The sequence below is a fragment of the Callithrix jacchus genome, chromosome 14 (assembly GCF_049354715.1).
Source record: "Callithrix jacchus isolate 240 chromosome 14, calJac240_pri, whole genome shotgun sequence".
NCBI lineage: Eukaryota > Metazoa > Chordata > Mammalia > Primates > Cebidae > Callithrix > Callithrix jacchus.
Genome location: NC_133515.1, coordinates 52,238,674 through 52,260,316, shown reverse-complemented (window position 1 = coordinate 52,260,316; position 21,643 = coordinate 52,238,674). Strand labels below are relative to the sequence as shown.

At 40.3% G+C, this 21,643-nt stretch overlaps 1 protein-coding gene across 3 annotated transcripts; it reads right to left on the bottom strand.

Annotated features, from left to right (window-relative positions):
• Window positions 1-1,076: 1,076 nt before the first annotated feature.
• On the bottom strand, window positions 1,077-21,610 carry CCT4 (chaperonin containing TCP1 subunit 4). 3 transcript variants are annotated; one of them, XM_078349240.1, is made up of 14 exons: window positions 21,363-21,610; window positions 15,671-15,723; window positions 14,459-14,548; window positions 11,694-11,802; window positions 10,599-10,741; window positions 8,278-8,399; window positions 7,835-7,967; window positions 7,021-7,160; window positions 4,357-4,453; window positions 4,159-4,269; window positions 3,932-4,062; window positions 3,560-3,794; window positions 1,839-1,952; window positions 1,077-1,280 (listed from the first exon to the last, which is right to left on the bottom strand). In XM_078349240.1, exons 2-14 carry the CDS (start codon window positions 15,680-15,682, stop codon window positions 1,266-1,268), a joined length of 1,452 nt encoding a protein of 483 aa, XP_078205366.1. In that variant the 5' UTR covers window positions 15,683-15,723; window positions 21,363-21,610; the 3' UTR covers window positions 1,077-1,265. The 3 variants fall into 3 exon arrangements, with proteins under 3 accessions (XP_078205366.1, XP_002757762.3, XP_078205367.1); XM_002757716.8 differs by lacking the exon at window positions 21,363-21,610 and adding an exon at window positions 18,353-18,590; XM_078349241.1 differs by lacking the exon at window positions 21,363-21,610 and adding an exon at window positions 17,874-18,175.
• Window positions 21,611-21,643: the final 33 nt, after the last annotated feature.

The window sequence follows — 21,643 nt, the reverse complement described above, 5'->3', positions numbered from 1 at the left end:
AGTTAACTATTAGTTCCATGATGAACACAGAAGGAGCTTCACACTGTTTGGCAGAAATCCTTTCTCCATAATGGCAAAGAGGGGCCCAGTTGCTTTGATGACACTCCTTCTGAAATACCCCAGGAGATGGTAGCTGAAATACCAGATTGTGTAGGCCAAACTTGTGATTTAAGTAAAGGTTTGGCCTTTATTCAAAGGCATGAAAGCTTTTTTACAAAGGGAGGGCTCAGCTAAGTGCCTTTAATCCAAGGGCTTTGGTAGAGGCAAGACTGTTTAGGCCAGGAGTTCAAGACCACCCTAGGCAACATAGCGAGATCCCATCTCTGAAAATAAATAAATAAAATAGCAGGGGGATGGCAGCACACACCTGTAGCATAGCTATTCAAAAGAAAAAAGCACGATTATTTATCTTAGTTTGAGTCCAGGAATTCAAGGCTGCAGTAAGCTATGATCAGACCACTGCAAGCCAGCCTGGGTGACAAGAGCGTTCCTACAAAAATAAATAAATAAAAAGATCACTGGGCTTCAATGTGTGCAAAATAAATAGATTGGAAGGTGACTAAAGAAAGGGCAGACTAGTTACAGATTTGACACTATTCATGCTGAGGTGACACTGATTCTTGTATCAGGGCAATGACAATCAAGACGTTTAAAGCCACTGAAACAAGAATTAGCTCAGAATCCAAATTGGGAGAGAAAGAAAAAGAATCCCTTTTGTATAAGATTTGCTACATGTATGTATACATTTTTACTTGTAGAAGGAATCCAACAAAGCAGTCATTAATACTGGGAAAAGGTATTAGGATGATAGGCTAAAGGACGGCTTTCATTTTTCGTAACTTTTTTTTATCAAAATCAGGTAGCCTGAGTAGGCTCAGAGAGGTGCCACTTCTATCATTTACTTTTAAGACAGCATATATATTAATACATATTACATCTTTGGTAGTTTAATGCCTATCAGTGATTAGCACATTGGGCCATCTTTTTATTCAACATGTAAACTCACTTTTTATGCTTCTTTTGTAGGTTTTTGAAAAGCATCAGAAATAACAGTATTGTGAGAAGATAAATCAATCTGCCTTTTGAAACCAAATATTTAATATTTTCATTAAATTGTTTCAATACAATTTCAAGCAAGTGCCAACTGGAAGACCAAGCCCAGAAATTCAGAGGAAATAATCTTCCAAACAAGGAACACCAAGGCGATCTGCTTCCACTCCAGCTGCAATACTGGTGACCATAATGGTGCTGGTCAGTTATCCAGATTATCGAGTGTTTACCTGATAAGAGAAAAACTTAGGTTTCAAAACTTGTAATGACAAAATTTTAAGGCTGGAAAATGTTTAAGGCAATAAAATTAATAAAATTCTCCCCATTTTTACAGGTGAGTAAAAACTGTATTAAGTATGAACTGCTGTCATCTTAATGACTAGCAAGTATTTATCAAAAGTAAAAACTTTAAAAAAATAATGGCCAGGTGTGGTGGTTTATGCCTGTAATCCCAACACTTTGGGAGGTCGAGGCGGGTGATCACCTGAGGTCAGTAGTTTGAGACCAGCCTTGCCAACATGGTGAAACACCATCTCTACTAAAAATACAAAAATTAGCTGCGTGTGGTGGCAGGCACCTGTAATCCCAGCTACTCAGGAGGCTGAGACAGGAGAATCGCTTGAACCCAGGAGGTGGAGGCTGCAGTGAGCCAAGATCGCTACTGCATTCCAGCCTGGGCGACGAAGCGAGAAACTCTGTCTCAAATACAAACAAAAACAACCATAAAAACTTTTAAAGATATATGCCTTTTTGACCTCCTTAAAAATCTGCAACCAGGGAATACTTACCACATCATCAATTTTCAGAATGCTCCGAACAGTTTCAGTTGCAAGGGTCAGAGCACTGACTGACACCAACAGAGGCTGGACAACCAGTTCCTCCAAAATGTTGGAAATACCACCCTGCAAATCAAATCAGCACAAGCTGCTTTTAGTGTTTGTAATAATATACACCAGCAGCTGTATGGTTACCAGTGATCCTCAAGACCTTATCAAATCTAGTTTTCCCTTTGTCAAGGCATGTTAGAACATGATACTCTACTAAGCTCTTCTCTACACTGTGGGTTGTATTTCAACTAAAATTTGGAAAAACTGAATTAATGCTGGAGTCACCCAATCCTAACTCAAAAATAACTTCTAAGTATTGCTTTTTAAAAATATCAGCAAAATCAGCCAAATGATCAGTCGTTAAAAATTGTATCTTTAATGCTTAAATCATCTCTGAATTTTAATTCTGAATTAGGCCAACCCTAGTCTACTCTAGTCTATCTCCCACCTTAAATTCTTCATTGCACCATCCTACTTCCCTTTATCCTGGGTTTGCTCCTGATGGCCTGTAATAGGCATCCCTGCCTCCAGTCTTCCCTTCTTAAAATATTTTCATATCCTTAGCCCTTTGCTAAAAGAAATTTTTAGTGGATTCCAACTAGGGGAAGAAAAAAAAAATGCCTGGCTCAATAATTAAGGGCCTCTTTATTCTAGTGATAGTTTTTTTTTTTTTTTTTTTGGGAGTCTGGCGCTCTGTTGCCCAGGCTGAAGTGCAATGGCATAGTCTCGGCTCACTGAAATCTCCCCCTACCAGGTTCAAGCCATTCTCTTGCCTCAGCATCCCAAGTAGCTGAGATTATAGGCACCTGCCACTGAGCCTGGCTTTTTTGTATTTTTAGTAGAGATGGGTTTTGCCATCTTGGCCAGACTGGTCTCAAACTCCTGACCTCAGGTGATCTACCCGCCTTGGCCTCCCAAAGTGCTGGGATTACAGGCATGAGCCACCGTGCTTGGTCTATTAATTGCTTTTATCTGATCATTCCAACCTAAAGCCCACCATACCACTAATATATAGCCCTAGCTGTACCCAGGTAAAGAACTGCTTGGTCCTTCTCACCTGAAAAACTACTGCTTACCCATCTGGAATTTCCTCATCCCCTACAAACCAAAAGTACATCTTCATAAAGCCTTCCCTAAACAAACAGTTCCATCCTTTGGAATTCTGTACCATACAGAAAGTATCGTGTTGGATTGTCAGTTCTTTCCCGTCATGTAATATTTGTCTCTTTAATATAAACTGGAATTATTACCATGTGATAAATTTACACAATTACACTAGCTCATGCTAACTAGGGCAATGATTTTTTAATACAGTCTTTACTATATGCCAAGTATTTATCTAAGAGCTTGTTAACTAGAAATACATTTAATTCTTACAACAGGCCTATGAGGGAACTATTAATCATCCCTGTTTTTACAACCGAGGAAACTGAGGACAGATTAAGTAACTGGCTAAAATCTAGTCAGTAAGTGGCAGATTTAATGAACAAATAATCCCCCCGCCTAAGGTGTCATCATCTTCCTTCCCACTCAATGGCACTGATTAATTACCCTGCAGCAGGCCTCATATTTAAATCTAAGATAATGCTTTCATTACAAAGCTTTCCATTTAACAGATGACTATAAAGCTTGTAATATTTTATATTAATCAATATTTTCTATATTAGAGATTAAATGATTACCTTTCTGACATTAATGCCTGCAGTTTTTTCTCCCTGGGCATGCCGGTTTCTTAGTTCTGTAACTGTAGAAATGGGATTCAGGCCGGCATTTTCAGCTAGTGTAGATGGAATGACCTCCATAGCATCTGCAAAAGCACGAACACAGTAGGATTCCATACCACTCAGTGTTCGCGAATATTCAGTTAATCGTAGGGCCAACTCTATTTCTGGAGCGCCACCTCCTGCAATAAGAGCCCTGAAATTCACAAATATATTTTAGCTTATTTTATCCAACAGAAAGTTATTTTTAATAATTTAATGTTTACATCTTAAAAAAATAGAATATAGGAGTTTTAATATTCAAAACGTTAAATAATGTAACAATGACATTACCTCTTCTTCACTAAACAGCGAATAACACAAAGGGCATCATGAATGGAGCGCTCAGCTTCCTCAATCACCAGTTTGTTAGAACCACGAACAACAATTGTAACTGTTTTTCCAGGGCTGGCACAGCCTGTAATCTTCATTAAATAAATTCCAAATTAAGTATCTGAAGGATTAAAAAAACCTGAAATCCAAAATCTAAGCAAATAAAAATTTAAGAATAATACTGTTACCTTGAGCAGTTTGCCAGAACCATTTAAATTGACCTCCTCAGCTAACTCGGCAGAACCCAGCATGTCAGCAGTAAATTGGTCAATATGAGCAACTGGTTTGGTTCCAATTGTCTGGAAAAAATAGTCAAATCCACAAATTAAGGCAACATTTATCTGACTATTAGACATTTTCCACAAATACAGATGTTAATGTTTTACCTTACAAATAAATTCAATGTCTTCTCTTTCAATATCCTTAATCACCATTATCTTCATTTTGTTCAGAAAGTGTAATGCAAGATCACTAAGAGCGTCTCTAAAATACAAAATCAGTCATTATATCAATGCTAGGTTAAAAGAAAACTTTTGCTCTTCAAATCCTTTAAGGATTTAATTACTGTTTTTTAAATGGCTCATCCTATTATTTGTGAAGAAAAATGCTCATAGCAAACAAACTCTGCCTCCTGGGTTAAAGCGATTCTCCTGCCTTAGCCTTCCAAGTAGCTGGGATTACAAGTGCGTGCCACGATGCCCAGCTAATTTTTGTATTTTTAGTAGAGATGGGGTTTCACCATGTTGGCCAGGCTGGTCTTGAACTCCCAACCACAGGTGATCCACCCGCCTTGGCCTCCTGAACTGCTGGGATTACAGGCATGAGCAACCATACCCAGCACATGTATTTATTTTTAATAGAGATAGGGTCTCCCTATGTTGCCCAGGCTGGTCTCAAACTCAGGGCTCAAGTGATCCTGCCACTTCAGCCCCACAAAGTGCTGGGTTTACAAGCGTGAGCCACTGTACCTGGCCTTATTTTTCATAATAAATGAGCACATCTTGGTAACTAAAAGCTTATCAATACTTTATGAATTTAGAAGTATTGATTCAGACTCCACAAATTTACACTTCCCCATGAACTACTGGGAATAATTTTAACAACTCTGTGATACTAGAAAGGGAAGTATTACTAGTATCCCTGCTACAAAGATAAGCAAATTGAATTTGGGGGGCAATTTACTTAAGGTCAGTAGCTATTATATCACTGGGATTAGAACCAAGTCTTCTGACTCTTCAATCAAAGATCATATAAAATGAACACCCACAGTATATTCTGGCATATTAATGGAGTAAATGGGAATGTGTCTATTAGAAAAAAATATTGGCAGGGCTTGATGACTCACACCTGTTAATCCCAGCACTTTGGGAGGCTGAGGCAGGTGGAACACCCAAGGTCAGGAGTTCAAGACCAGACTAACCAAAATGGTGAACCCCCATCTCTACTAAAAATATAAAAATTAGATGGGCATGGTGGCACACGTGTAATCCCAGCTACTCCAGAGGCTAAGGCAGAAGAATTGTTTGAACCCAGAAGACAGAGGTTGCAGTGAGCAGAGATAGAACCACTGCACTCCAGCCTGGGAGACAGAGCAAGACACTCTCTCAAAAAAAAGAGAAAAAAAAGTGATTTGCTCAAACTTTAGAAAATTCTTTTCATCTATGGACTATGCACAGAGCAGTCCCTGGAAAAGAACCTCTAAATGACAAGGCAAGCCAATTGCACAGACCTTTAAATAAATTCCACTTTTAGCTAATTAATTCTGCAACAAACATGGTTTTTAAAAAAACAAGTCTTGATGTTTAGGACACCTTGGTCTAGGAAAGATTATATATCTCACATTTGAAAGGGAAGATAACCCACTTTTTTATCAAAACGTAGTAATGCTTTTCTAGCTTATAACTACAAGGAAAGACGATAATGCTGCCAAAAAAAAAAAAAAAAAAAGAGGCAGATTTCTGGTGGTTTACCCAACTCAAATGTTTCTTTAAAAACTGCTATTAAAAATGTAATTTAGGCTGGGTGCAGTGGCTCACGCCTACAATCACAGTACTTTGGGAGGCTGAGGTGGGCAGATCATGAAGTCAAGAGATTGAGACCAGCCTGGCCAACATGGTGAAACCCCATCCCTACTAAAAATACAAAAATTATCTGGGTGTAGTGGCGCGCACCTGCAGTCCCAGCTACAGGAGGATCGCTTTAACCCAGAAGACGGAGGTTGCAGTGAGCCAAAATCACACCACTGCACTCCAGCTTGGCACAGAGTGAGACTCTGTCTCAAAACAAGCAAGCAAACAAATAAACAAAAAACAAAAACAGTAGGCTTTCTTGGCCCTGTTCCTTAAGGGCTCCAACCTGAAGCCAATAATCTAATTAAGAAACAAGTTTTTAAAAAAACCAAAACACAACTTTCCGGCATTTACTTAGCTAAGAAAATTACATCTATATTGTTTCACATTTACAAGTCATATAATTGTTGAAAGTGCTTTTCCACTGGGCACGATGGCTCACGCCTGTAATCCTAGCACTTTGGGAGGCCGAGGCGGGTGGATCACGAGGTCAAGAGATTGAGACCATCCTGGTCAACATGGTGAAACCCTGTCTCTACTAAAAGTACAAAAAATTAGCTGGGCATAGTGGCACGTGCCTGTAATCCCATCTACTCAGGAGGCTGGGGCAGGAGAATTGCCTGAACCCAGTAGGCGGAGGTTGTGGTGAGCCGAGGTTGCGCCATTGCACTCCAGCCTGGGTAACAAGAGCAAAATTCTGTCTTTAAAAAAAAAAAGGAAAATGCTTTTCCCACATGCCTCTGAACTTTTACTTATACCATTTTTTCCCTTGGTCTAAGCAAATGATGGTACAATATTTAAGCCTAACACTTTATCTCTGTGCTTTTAAAATAAAAATTCTCCCATTTCGTTTCACCTAAGAGTTGTCCCTTAAGAAATAAAAATTTAGACTAAATCAAATATTTTATTAGAAAAAATCCTGCTAGTGGAGATCCAAAATCATTTATCATTAAGAGATGAATAAAATAAATAGCCCCATACCTTAGAATAGACTTCTGTATAAGAAGGACATTACATCCTGTTTTTTTAATTTGCTTCACTAAATTTAAAATATAGGCTCTCTCTTCTCGAAGCACTCGGTCCATCTGGGCATAGTCAGAAACCACTATTTGATTATCCATCTGTTCAGAAAAAGAACATTATAATTTGCATTGTAAGATATTTTAAGTTCAAACATAGATGACTTTTAAGTGAAAATACTATGTACTGTAGAAATTCAACCAAAATTATACCAAGCAATAAATTATACAGACATGCATAGAAGAGTCTGGAAAGATATATGCCCCAAACTTGAGTCTTTTACTTTCAACTAAATACATTGCTATCTTACTTTTTTGCAAGTACTTTTTTATAACCAAAAAATGTAAAATGATTATCCTATTTTCATTGTTTTTAAAAGATGGGGTCCCTTTTTAATCTGTGTGAATTTGTAGATCAACAATGATGACAATGAAAAGATGGGGTCCCACTATGTTGCCCAGGCTAGAGTGCAGGGGCTATTCACAAGTGATGGAAGAGCACACTGCAGTCTCAAACTCCTAGGTTCAAGCAATTTTTCTGCTTGAACCTCCCAAGCAGCTAGGACTACAATCGGCTAGCTTTCAATTTCAATATCCAAACTGAGGATATAGACTTGTCACTTGTAGCACCAACAACTTCTGTTTTTGTCTCAATTCTAATAATTCTTTTGAGATCTATGCTTTAAATCACTAGCAGTATTCTCTGTTTTTAAAAAACAAATGCCTGAATTATTAAAAGGTTAAACACAAAGGGAATCAATTTCATTTCTACTTACATCTGTTTTGGGAGCAGATAAGCAAAACTGAATAAGTCCAATCTTGGCCTTTTCAACTCTGGTTATGCCGGAATTTGACACTTTTTGGGTGAGAACCAGCCCTTCCACCAACTCACAGTCATCAATTGTCCCACTGAGAAAAAGAGAAAACAAGGAGGGGTAGTAGTTAAGAGGGAGTGGACATCTGTACATTTTGTTAACAGATTAAAAGTCATCAGTTCAATAAAATGTGCTAACAAAATCTGTTATTGCCCCATTCCTGGATCTCTTTGATCCACTACTTACTATCATAATATAAACAAAACCTTGAGATTTCCATACTAATACAAGTTCTCATGAAAACAAAACCAGAGAAAAGAGAGCTTTGTGACTCATCTAGGTGTTTTTACCTTATTTATGCTCATTTTCAACCTTTTATTCAAGTTATAATTAGATATGCTTACCCAAGCTTCTTAACTATTTTAATATCTCTAAGATCTACACTGGTGGCTGTTCCTGGGTCAATCACTTTCATCACTGCATTTACACTCATTGGAGAAAGCAGACTTGAATACTGAGAAACAACCTAGAATTATTTAAAAAAAAAAAGGTTACCTTCACAGTAGAAATAAGTCTTAATTTTTCTATGACAAAGATACTTAAGAAGTGCTCTAATAATTTCTACAATGGGGTTTGGTTGGGAAGAGGTAAACACACATGAGAAGACAGCCCATAAACTGTCTTTTCCATTTATGTTGTCACCAGGGGTACAAAATAAAAACATGTATGTTTGCTTTTTTCTTTCATTAATATAGTAGCTCAGACTGTAGAATATCAAAGTCTTATTGGAAATTCAAAAAGCATAATGTGAATATTTCCTATCTAAAATTAATGTGTGATGAGACATTAATGTTAGATATGTACATTCCTGATGAGGGGCTCATAAAAATTGCTAACATTTATCAATCATTTAATATATGCCAGGCAGTGGCCTTCGAACTTTACATATTAACTCAATCTTCTCTGAAAAACTGAAACCAAGAGGTTAAGTCATTTGCCCAAACTAACAGCTTTGTTAAGTGGTGAAGTCAGCACTGAAAAAACACAAGCAGTCTAGAGACTCAATGACTAGTGTTTGTAATCATTATGGTATACTAACTGTATTAGTTATGGGAACATCCAACAGTATCACTTAGCGTCCCTAACACTATCTAACATTCAAACAAAATGAATCTATGGACTTAATACTGCTTTCTTTTTGAGACGGAGTCTCGCTCTGCTGACAGGCTGGAGTGCAGTGGCGTGACCTGGGCTCACTGCAACCTCTGCCTCCTGGGTTCAAGCAATTCTCCTGCCTCAGCCTCCTGAGTAGCTGGGACTACGGGTGTCCGCCACCACGCCCGGTTTATTTTTATATTTTTAGTAGAAATGGGGTTTCACCATGTTGGCCAGGATGGTCTTGATCTCTTGACCTCATGATCTGCCCTCCTTGGCCTCCTAAAGTGTTGGGATTACAGGCGTGAGCCACTGCACCCGGCCCAATACTCCCTTTTTTTTTTTTTTTTTTTAAAGGAAAAATGATTAGGGGGAGGGAGGGATAAACACAGAACATTACAGAAAACAGGTGACATGAATTCCAAAGAAATTTAAAAGTACAACACCGCTTTAAGTTTGATAACTAAGAAAAGCAGCATATGTATTAGTTAAGGGACGGACCACGATGGGCAGCCTGTCCTGGGTTCAAATCTCAGCTCTTTCTGTTACTGGTCCTCAGATAACTTACTTCTCTAGATCTACTCTTTTATTCTATAAAATGGGGATGTGACTACCTGAAGGCCTTGAAGAGGATAAATAAACGTAAAAAACTCGGGCAGGGCGCGGTGGCTCACGCCTGTAATCCCAGCACTTTGGGAGGCCGAGGCGGGTGGATCACGAGGTCAAGAGATGGAGACCATCCTGGTCAACATGGTGAAACCCGGTCTCTACTAAAATTACAAAAAATTAGCTGGGCACGGTAATGCGTGCCTGTAATCCCAGCTACTCAGGAGGCTGAGGCAGAACTGCCTGAACCCAGGAGGCAGAGGTTGCGGTGAGCCGAGATCGCGCCATTGCACTCCAGCCTGGTTAACAAGAGCGAAACTCCATCTCAAAAAAAAAAACTTATCACAATGCCCACCATATTAAGTATTCAATAAAAATTTTTAGCTGGACATGGTGGTGTGTGCCTGTAATCCCAGCTACTCGGGAGGCTGAGGCAGGAGAATTGCCTGAACCCAGTAGGTGGAGGTTGCAGTGAGCCGAGATCGCGCCATTGCACTCCAGCCTGGGTGACAAGAGCCAAACTCCGTCTCCAAAAAAAAAAGGATTTTGAGAAAAAAAAAAATTAGCTATACTACTAGTGATCCTACGGCAGACTTTCTGATTTGGTAGATGAAAAGGTTTCTAACAGGCAAATTAAAATATCCAGCTTTATGAAAACACTGTTACAATGATTGGATATGGATACAGTATACATTAAATATTCTAGCTCCTTTGTTAGCCTCATGGCTCATTTCTTCTCATAATCTTACTTAAACCAATTCAGTTATACAGATTTTAAGTTATCCAGTCAATCTTGAGACTTAGTTTTTACGTATTATATAGCATCAAGGAGCATAGAATAACATGCTTTAATTTAACCACTATCCGTTACTGCTTCTTGAGACTGTTTTTATGTATTGTATAGCATCAAGGATCACAGAAAACACACTTTAATTTGACAACTATCCATTAGTGCTTGTCTTACCTTTGAGTTCAATGAAGTGGTTGCACTATTTAACAAAGTTTCTCTGTCACTCAGTTCCACAGGTCGAGACATGTCAGTCAAGATTTCAATTCCCTTTTCCAGGGCCTTCTGGAATGACTCGGAAATGATGGTTGGATGAATCCCTGTTATTTGTGAAAGCCTAGTTATCTAATTATAACAGGTAAACTACAGATTTGACAAAACTTAAAATTTTTCTTTTACTAATGTCAAAGCAAGCACAAATACAAAATCTATATTATACAAAGGTATGCTATTATATACAAAAGTATGCTTCAGTTGTAAAAATAGTGGTTTGAATTACCTGCTAACTATGGCTAATAATTTATTTCCATGTAATTTAAAATAGATCAATCACATACTTAAAAATCCAAATTTTATACCTTTCTTTCTTTCTAAGATGGGGTCTCACTCTGTCACCCAGGCTGGAGTGCAGTGGCCTGATCTCTGCTCACTACAGCGTCCACCTCCCAGGCTCAAGCAATCCTCCTACTGAGTAGCTGGGACTACAGTTACATACCATCACACCTGGCAATTTTTTTCTTTTTAGTAGAGACAGGGTTTTGCCATGTTGCCTAGTTTGCTCTCAAACTCCTTGGGCTAAACTTATCTGCCAGCCTCAGCCTCCCGAAGTGCTGGGACTACAAGTATGAGTCATCACACCTAGCTGATACTTTTCAAAATATCACAAGTCTACATAATACGTAGAGTAAGTGACTGGAAAGTCACTACTATGATTAAACACTATCTACTAAAGCAAGGACAATCCTGACTTTCTCTCCCAAATCATCTTTCCTAAGAGTCTAAGATTGGTAATATTAATACCAGTCATTTTTGAATGGCAAAATTGATTTCCATTCAAAAAGGAGCCCAGCAAATATCAGAAGCCAAAGGAAATTTTCTTCTAATTACTATCACAAATATAGCAAAATCTAAAACTTTAAAAATTCTTGGTAAAAAGATTAGCTATTCTAAATCAAATCTTAAATCCCATATTACTTACTTATAACCTGGCTTTTCCTAAAGTTTGTTCTTTTAAACTTTTCTTTATTCAGTAATAAAGCACATTCTACCCACCTTTCTGAAGAAGCTTGGTACAAGAATCTAAGAGAGAGCCAGCAATGATGACTACTGATGTGGTACCATCTCCTGCTTCTATATCTTGAGCCTTAGACAGCTCCACCAGCTAAGTGAACAGAACATGCCAAGTTGCGCAATGAGAAATGAGAGAATCCAGTAACACCTAATGCAAATGATCATACCACTATCACAAACAGAATCTGAGGATTCAGCATAATTCTTGTTTTCTGATTTGTTGTCGACCTTGGGTTTCATTTAAAATTAAAGACTAGGGCCGGGCACGGTGGCACTTTGGGAGGCCGAGGCGGGTGGATCACAAGGTCAAGAGATTGAGACCATCCTGGTCAACATGGTGAAACCCCGTCTCTACTAAAAATACAAAGAATTAGCTGGGCATGGTGGCACGTGTCTGTAATCCCAGCTACTCAGGAGGCTGAGGTAGAATTGCCTGAACCCAGGAGGCAGAGGTTGTGGTGAGCCAAGATCGCGCCATTGCACTCCAGCCTGGGTAAGAAGAGTGAAACTCCATCTCAAAAAAAAAAAAAAAATTAAAGACTAATATATGATCTTCAGTTTGGATTGTGGGTTGTAATCTCCCACTGCCCTGGTACTTAGAAGTTCGAATCAGAAAGCAAAAATGCTGTATCAGGAATACTCTATAGACTTGGAAGCTAAGATAACGGGGCATTCCAGATGAGCCTAGAGCATCAAACTTTTTTTTTTTGAGACAGTGTCTCACTGTCACCCAAGCTGAAGTACAGCAGTGTAATCAGGGCTCACGGCAGCCTTCACCTCCTGGGCTCAAGCGATCCTCCTATCTCGGTCTCCCGAGTACTTAAGGCTATATGTATGTGCTAACACATCTCACTATTTTAAAATACAATTTTTGTTTTATAGAGATGGGGTCCCATTATGTTGCCTAGAATGGGTCTCAAACTCCTGGGCTCAAGCAATTCTCCTGCTTTCAGCCTCCCAAAGTGTTGAGATTACAGGCATGAATGATCATATCCAAACTCAGAGTATCAATTTAAGTCTTTTGCCAGGTTTATTTGAATAGACCCCTTGTAATCATAATCTGATTCATTTAGAAAGCCATCTTTACATAACTTAAGGGATTTTTTTGATAGAAATTAATTTTTTTCTGTTTGTTTTGAGACAGAGTTTCGCTCTTGTTGACCAGGGTGGAGTGCAATGGTGTGATCTCAGCTCACTGCAATCTCTACCTCCCAGGTTCAAGCAATTCTCCTGCCTCAGTCTCCCAAGTAGCTGGGATTACAGGCATGCACCACCACACCTGGCTAATTTTTGTATATATTTTTTAGTAGAGATGTGGTTTCGCCATGTTGGTCAGGCTGGTCTCAAACTTCTGACCTCGTGATCCACCCACCTCGGCCTCCCAAAGTGCTGAAATTACAGGCATGAGCCACTACTCCCAGCTGATAGAAATTTATTTCTAATGAATTAGTTTTTGCTTATATGACTGGACACTAGAATTATTTTGATATTTAGTTGAACCATTATTTTTAATAAATGTCTGCAAATTTAGACATGATTTATTTTACATACGATTATTTTGTTCTCTTCCACTACCCACTGAATAATTTGTACTAAACGAGAAGCATAGACTGGGCGTAGTGGCTCACGCCTGTAATCCCAGCACTTTGGGAGCCCAACATGGGTGGATCATGAGGTCAAGAGATCAAAATCTGGCCAATACAGTGAAACCCCGTCTCTATTAAAATACAAAACTTAGCTGGGCATGATGGTGCACGCCTATAGTTCCAGCTATTTGCGAGGTTGAGGCAGGAGAATTGCTTGAAGCCGGGAGGTGTAAGTTGCAGTAAGCCAAGATGGCACCACTGCACTCAAGCCTGGAGCCTGGTGAAAGAGCAAGACTGTTAAAAAAAAAGAAAAACAGTAGGATTTATGTTTCCAATCTCCTCATTCCTCAAGTGTATGCCACATTTCCATAGACAAGTATAAGGTAAAAAAAGTAAAATAACTACTGTTTCCAGTAGATTATTTTTAGACAATGAATTTTCTTCTGTGGACATGGTGAATTGTTATGTACCGTATCCTAATAATACAGCAATCATTTGAGAGAAAAAATATTCATTTCCATGGACAAGTATAAGGTGACTTGTGTTTTTTTCCTTTTTTTTTTTTTTTAAGACAAGATCTTGCTCTGTCACCCAGGCTGGAGTGCAGTGGCACTCTGACCCTGGGCTTAAGCGATTCTCCCACCTCAGTCTCCTGAGTAGCTGAGACCACAGGTGCACACCGCCACACCCAGCTATTATTTTTTTGCATTAGGGACAAGGTCTTGCCATGTTGGCCAAGCTGGTCTCAAATTCCTGAGCTCAAGCAATCCTACCACCTTGGCCTCTCAAAGTTCTGGGATTAAAGGTGTGAGCCACTGTGCCCAGCTGTTCTGGGGTTTTACTGTCACCCAGGATGGAGTGTAGTGGTGTGATCACTGCTCACTGTAGCCACAAACTCTTGGGCTCAAGCAATCCTCCCATGTCAGCCTCTGGAGTAGCTGGGACTAAAGACATGTACCACCACGCCTGGTTTGACTTGTTTTATTATCATACCACACCAAAAAGCACAATGTTAAGCACACAATGTATCCTAAAAATATGACTGCTTAGCATAAAAAGCGTTCATCATGCTTAAATATAATGTGATCAAATAAATAAATTTAACTGCTTACCAAATATCAAATACACTTAAAAAAAAGCCTCATCTAAAATTATACTTACCATTCTTGCTGCTGGATGTAATACTTGCATTTGTTTCAGAATGGTAGCACCATCATTTGTAATGGTTACATCACCTTTTCCATCTTGAATCTAGAAAATATTTTAAGTTATATTTCAATGTGACACATTAACAGTTTTACTAAACTTTTATATTTCAAAATAGAAAAGTTAATTTCTATTTGCATGACACTTAATTTTGAATTATCTTCCCTTACATTAGCATGATAATTTAAGAATATGTAGTAACAGTCCAACTTTACAAAAGAAAAAACTGGCTTTGTTGCAGAGTAATCTAAAAGTGAAGAAATGTAGACATACACAAAAGAAAAAAAAAGAGAAAGGACATTACAAAGAAGCACCTGCTACCTTTAATAATTTCTCATCAATCAGAAACACGATTTCTACCACAGATGCCCTAAAGGAGCACCATGCAATGCAATGAACACATTTCTTTTTTTTTTGAGATGGCGTTTTGCTCTTGTTACCCAGGCTGGAGTGCAATGGTGCGATCTCGGCTCACCGCAACCTTCGCCTCCTGGGTTCAGGCAATTTTCCTGCCTCAGCCTCCGGAGTAGCAGGGATTACAGGCACGCGCCACCATGCCCAGCTAATTTTTTGTATTTTTAGTAGAGACCGGGTTTCACCATGTTGACCAGGATGGTCTTGATCTCTCGACCTCGTGATCCACCCACCTCGGCCTCCCAAAGTGCTGGGATTACAGGCGTGAGCCACCGCGCCCAGCCAATAACACATTTCTTATAGACAACACAGACACTTTTTTCCTTTTTTTGTCCTAGAAAAAGGACAATGGCATTCTGAGGAAAGAATGATTTTCGAATATCCAGAGAGGAGAATAATCTGTTTATCATCCAGATGATCCCCCATATTGTTGTATCTCCCAGAGACCCACATTAGCATACAAAGTTACATCCATAAGGGACACTAAACTGAAGCCCTAACACCTGAATTTATACTCTTCACTTAACTACGTAATAGATAACTATATTTGGGTATGCACTCTCATTGTTTAAAAAGAATTAAACAAAATATGAATTTTAGTTTAGTCCTGCTGACTCCGAAGCAATCTCTCCTTCCGCTCAACTTCAGGTACTCAACGCTTTTTACTTTTTAAACAGCACATCTAACTCTCCATCATAATTTTGTAGTGTGAACATCAGTGCTCAATTAGCATTCAATAACACAATTCTTTACCATTTTATCCATTCCTTTTGGTCCAAGGCTTGTTCTAATAGCATCAGCAACCGCTGCAGATGGGGGGGAAAAAAAAGAAATTAGGACTTTTTTTTTAAGAGACAGGGTCTTACTATGCTGCCCAATGGCCTCAAACTCCTGGGCTCAAACAACCCTCCCAGGACGGAGCCTCAGCTTCCCGGAATAGCCGGGAGTATGGGAAGTCAAGTCTCCTTAAAGAACAGAGTAAAATTTCTCTCAAATGATCACTGTGTTCTTATTAGGATATGGTGCATAACAAATTGTGATGTCCACAGAAGAAAATTCATTGTCTACAAATAATCTACAGGGTAATTTTTTGTGTCTTTTAAATTACGTGTCACTTTATTGTTAGTGAATGTACACAGTATTAATATTTGTAATCAGATTATGCCAGAATACATTGTGAGGATTAATCTCATCTTCCCTTAGATGTCAAAATAGTACAGTCTAGTTAGGAGCTCTGAGAATTGCTATTTCCTAGATTCCTCAGAACAGGATAAGCAGCAACAGGACTATCTAGATCTAAGATATTGATGGATGAGTATCCTTTTTCCAAAATGATTAGGATCGGAGCGTTTTAAATGTTGGATTATTTCAAATTAGGAATGCTCAATTTACATGTAATTCACTTGTTTACTCTGTCTAGTGTGTAATCTTTGAGAGTAAAGACTTTTGTTTTGTTCACTAATGTGAACATAGTATATAGGTGGCCTACACAACAAAAATTAACAACACCGCCAAAAGGACAAACCACAATGGAAATGCTATAGAGCAAGATACTCTTTAAAACACCAACAAGGTTGGAAGAGGTGGCTCATGCCTGTAATCCCACCACTTTGGGAGGCTGAGGCCGGCAGACCACCTGAGGCCAGAAGTTCGAGACCAGCCTGGACAACATGGCGAAACTCCCTCTCTAACGAAGATACAAAAATCAGCCAGGCATGGCGGCGGGCATCTGTAGTCCCAGATACACAGGAGGCTGAGGCAGAAGAATTGCTTGAACCCAGGAGGTGGATGTTTCAGTGAGCAGAGATCAAGCCACTGCACTCCAGCCTGTGAGACAGAGTGAGACTCCATCTCAACAAACCAACAAAATGCAAAACTCTCACATCAAAGCTTTTGGTCATCATCAGTATGTTATAAAACATCTGGCCGAGGACGGTGGCTGAAGCCTGTAATCGCAGCACTTTGGGAGGCCGAAGTGGGCGATTACTTGAGGCTAGGAGTTCAAGATACAAGGGGGTCATCTTCACGAATATAGGTGGCCTTTCCTTCCCACATGCACACGCACACCCTTCTCTGTTGTTTCATTTCTCAGTCCACTTTTGTTTCAAAGGTTACTAAATTTCCCACTTCTTGTTTGTTGAATATCAGCCATATTATAAACTCTCTTGGCCCCAAAATTTATCTTTCAATATTCTGTTCCTAATCTAATAAATTTAAGCTTCAACTATGGACCCTAGACAATTAATCCTACACCTTCGTTTCCAGGTGTATTATCTCCCGAACTTCCAAATGACTCCTAAATCTGGCCATTCTGAACTTTCCAATTCATTAGGCTCAAGTTACCTTTTCTTCCATCCAGCCTACCTATCTTAGCATCATCATATTCCCAGTTACTTGGGCTGATGACTGCAAATACTTGTAAGGTGTACTTTATATACATGGGTCTTTATATACTTCCTGAATCCTCACAGCAACACTACACGTTGACGACAAAGAAATGATCTGAGGGAGATTAAACCAAATATTTTCCAGGACACCAGGCCTTTAAGATCTGACCCCAACCTACCTTTCTAATCTCGCCTCTTCTGTAAACAGTATTCTCCAACCCAAAAGAAATACCATACTCAATATACATTCTGGCAAGATCTCTAAGCCTCTGTCCTGATTTTTCCTTCCAGATTTTTCAATCAACTCGATTTATTTTAATCTTAACTCTAAAAAGCAAACATTTTCCTCCTCAATTTTATAGGTAAGAAATCTTTGGCACAGAGATTACACGTCACTTAAGACATGAAGTAATGGAAAGAGAATGAAACGCTGCTCTTCCTGATTTCCAAAGTGTGCCACACGCTTCTACGAAAAAACAATTGTTGCTTAATTTGCCTATATCTGACTGCACATGCAGAGACGACAAATAAGCACATAACTTTCCGCAACTATGTCCAAAGATACTTACGTCCGTTCCTCCATCCCAGTACAATGAGCCACGCCCCAATTTAGACGCGGAGAGTTTACCCAATTCACCAGTGGTGCCAATAGAAATTTATTTGATAGCTCTTTAAATAAGAATAAGAAAGCTAAAAGATACTGTGCATTCTACCAGCTCCCATAGGCAGATAAGCGTCGGAACCCTAGGGAAGGCTGCATGCAATTCTCGGCATTTTCAACTGCTTTTGGCTCCAATATGAAAGACGCACAAGGCAGAATGACACACTATAGGAGATTAAGATGCAAAATGAGTCGAGTCCAAAGACCTCCATACTCCAGGTCGGCAATCATCGGCAGAAAATCAGAAATAAGAATCCCTCCACTGGGCTGCTTCTACTGGGAGGACAAGAGGGGATCACCCGAAGGAATGGGAAATGAGCCAAACCCGCGCAAGAAAGCGCAGAGCACGACCCCTCGGCGCCGCGGGTCAGGCCATGAGAGTGATACCTTTGGCGGCGGAAATGTTGCTGAAGCGGATCTGGGCTGGCTTATCGCGGTCCTGATAGGCGCCCTTCCCGCGGCCGCCGGCAGCCCCGGCAGGCGCCCCACTCCGGGGTGCCACATTCTCAGGCATGGCAAACTCGGCTGGGTCTGCGTGGGCTCGGGAAGGACGGATGGACCCGGATTCTGACCGGCCACAAAGTAATGGGAAGCGCCTACTGCCTTCACGAAGCTTCCAGAAAGCGGCTCCGGCGTCAGGAAAAAAGCGGAGGCGGAGAAAGGGGCCTTCTTTGCGTCATGGCGCTGGCGTGACGTAGGAGGCTGTCTCCTGCGCGCCGGGTGAGGTGGATGAGTGCGGGGTGCTCCGGGCTGGTGAGGAGCTCCGGGCTGGTGAGGAGCTCCAGACTGGCGAGGTTGTCCGCCTGGGGCGCTGGGGATGAAGAGCACTGGGGGCGACTTTACGCGAGGCAGCAATGACGACGCGTGATTTTAAAGGCGAGTGCTGAGGACACCCGCATTTCCTCACCGCACTTTGCACGGCTGTGAGGTCCCCTCCATTTTTCTCTCTCTTTTTTTTTCAGACGCAGTCTCTCTTGCCGCCCAGGCTGGAGTGCAGTTCCTCGATTTCGGCTCACTGCAACCTCAGCCTCCTGGGTTCAAGCTGTTCTCCTGCCTCAGCCTTCCAAGTAGCTGGGATTACAGGCACACGCCACCACCCCCAGCTGATTTTTGTATTTTTAGTAGAGTCGGGATTTTACTATGTTAGCCAGGCTGGTCTCGAACTCGTAACGTCAGGTGATCCACCAGCCTTGGCCTCCCAAAGTGCTGGATTACAGGCGTGAGCCACTGCGCCCGACTTTTTTTTAAAACCAGGATCTCACTCTGTTTACCCAGACTGGAGTGCAGTGGAGTGTGTTTAATAGTGCTGTTTCTTTCTGCTTGCCGCCCTTTCAGTTACGCTTTTTCACCAACCATTCTCTGCAACTTCTTTAGGTACATGTAAAACAATCTAGTTTGTCTCTAAGTTTGGTTTACTTGAAGCCATGGAAGCAACTCTGAATTTGCCTTTTAGGAAATTATTTTAGGAAAAGAAATATATTTTTTGTCATAAAGAACACCTCTGGCCAGGCATCGTGGCTCATGCCTGTAATCCCAGTACTTTGTGGGGCCGAGATGGGCAGATCACCTGAGGTCAGGAATTTGAGATTAGCCTGGCCAACATGGTGAAACCCCATTTCTACGAAAAATACAAAAAGTAGCTGGGCATGGTGGTGCATGCCTGTAATCCCAGCTACTTGGGAGGCTGGGGCAGGAGAATCACTTGAATTTGGGAGGTGGAGATTGCAGTGAGCTGAGATTATGCCACTGCACTTCAGCCCAGGCAACAGAGTGAGACTTTGTCTCAAAAAGAAAAGGCAAAACAACAAAAAACAAAACATCTTTACTGGATAAACATATTAATTAAAGCAGTCTAGATGAGTAGATTCTCAACGGTGTGGCACTGCCTTGAAAGTGTTATTTCAGTTGTCACTTTGTTTCTTTGAGACAGAGTTTTGCTCTTGTCCCCCAGGCTGGAGTGTAGTGGCAGGATCTCTGCTCACTGCAACCTCTGCTTCCTGGGGTTTAAGCGATTCTCCTGCCTCAGCCTCTTGAGTAGCTGGAAGTACAGCCATGTGCTACCATGAAATACCATGAAAAATAATTTTTGTATTTTCAGTAGAGATGGGGTTTCACCATGTTGGCCAGGCTGGTCTTGATCTCCCAACCTCAGGTGATCCACCCTCCTCGGCCTTCCAAAGAGCTGGGATTATACATGTGAGCCCTGTGACTGACCTCAGTTGTCACTTTGAAGGAAGGGTAGGAATGGCATAGGTGGGAGAGAGGTCAGAAATATAAGACATCTTCCCATGCAGGGTACATTCATAAAGGTGAAAACATGTTTGCTATTATCTAAGCCTAAAATCAAACTCAATTTTACATATAAACATAATGTCTTTTTAGTTTAGCATTAATATATACAGAACATTCTAGCTTTGCCATGGTGTAGAGTGAGGGAAGAATGTTTTTTCTTGTAAACTTTACCAACTGTTAGTTACATTTCAGAGCATCATGTTACCAGAAGCAACTGTTCTCCGTCTGGAGTCACCAATACCACACACCTGTATCAGTTTGCATTTGTAGGAGTCATAGGTGATTCTGCATAAAGATGTAAACATACATTCATCTAGCTACTTTATGTGCCTTTTAGTCAACTAGTATACGTGTACACATATTATATTATAAAATTATTTTCCTTTTAGTTCTATGCTAAATTACAATTGGGTCATTGAATTGAGATATTCACATACCGTGAAACTAATCTTTTAAAGTGTACACTTCAGTGGGTTTTAATATATTCACAAAGTTGTGCAACCATCACCACTATCCACTTCCAGAATGTTTTCATCATGCCCCAAAGAAACTCTCTATCTATGAACAGTCACTTCTGATTCGCCCCTCGAGATTCTGGCAACTATTACATTACTTTCAGTCTCCATCAATTTGTCTATCTTGGACATTTCTTATAAATGAGATGTCCAATATTTGGCCCTTTATGTCTGGCTTCTTTTACTTACCCTGCTTTGAAGTCTCATGCATGTTGTAGCAGGTATGAGTACTTTATTCCATTTTTATGGTTGAATAATATATTGATTTTTTGAAATTATGTGGGTGGGAAGTTATTTTATCTATGCATTTTATTTCAGGATAGTAAAGGAGGTGTTAACAAAATATTTGTAATATAAAAGAACATTGGATCAGAGCTACTGATCTAGCTGGAAGGACAAGACAGGTGTATATAAAAAGGCAATTAACAACCCAAACAAAAACATGCAATCAGGAGGCAGTTAAATTTTCTAGGACAAAAGACGATAGGTAAGGATTAGGCAGAGATTAAATCTGAGTGATCGATCCTATTCAGTTATGAGTTGGCAAAGCCTGGAATGAGATACAGCCATCCAAAAGTTAAACTACCAACCTTATAGGATGCTACCCCATCTCCAGTAATTTCCACTGAGAGATCTTTCTTTCCAGTAGGCTCTGCAGTGATGAAGCGGATCAGAGGAAGCAAAGTGATCCTAGTGGAACCAAACGGATATTTCCGTGGAGGAGTCCTAAGGGGATGGATTTTGCAGAGCAAAGCTGTAAGCTGCCAACTCTGACTTCTGAGGAAGCCTTACCTCCACGTTCCCCGTGGTGCTTTTGCACAGGCTATTTAGGCACATCTCGGCCGCCGTGGCGGGGCAAGGCTCAGCTGTT

Coding starts and splice junctions, on each gene's coding strand:
- CCT4 (XM_002757716.8), bottom strand. CDS start 18,479: ATGCCTGAGAATGTGGCACCCCGGAGTGGGGCGCCTGCCGGGGCTGCC. Junction 7,161..7,834: donor TATCTGCTCCCAAAACAGAT/GTAAGTAGAAAT, acceptor TTTTCTGAACAG/ATGGATAATCAAATAGTGGT. Junction 4,454..7,020: donor ATACAGAAGTCTATTCTAAG/GTATGGGGCTAT, acceptor TTTGTATTTTAG/AGACGCTCTTAGTGATCTTG.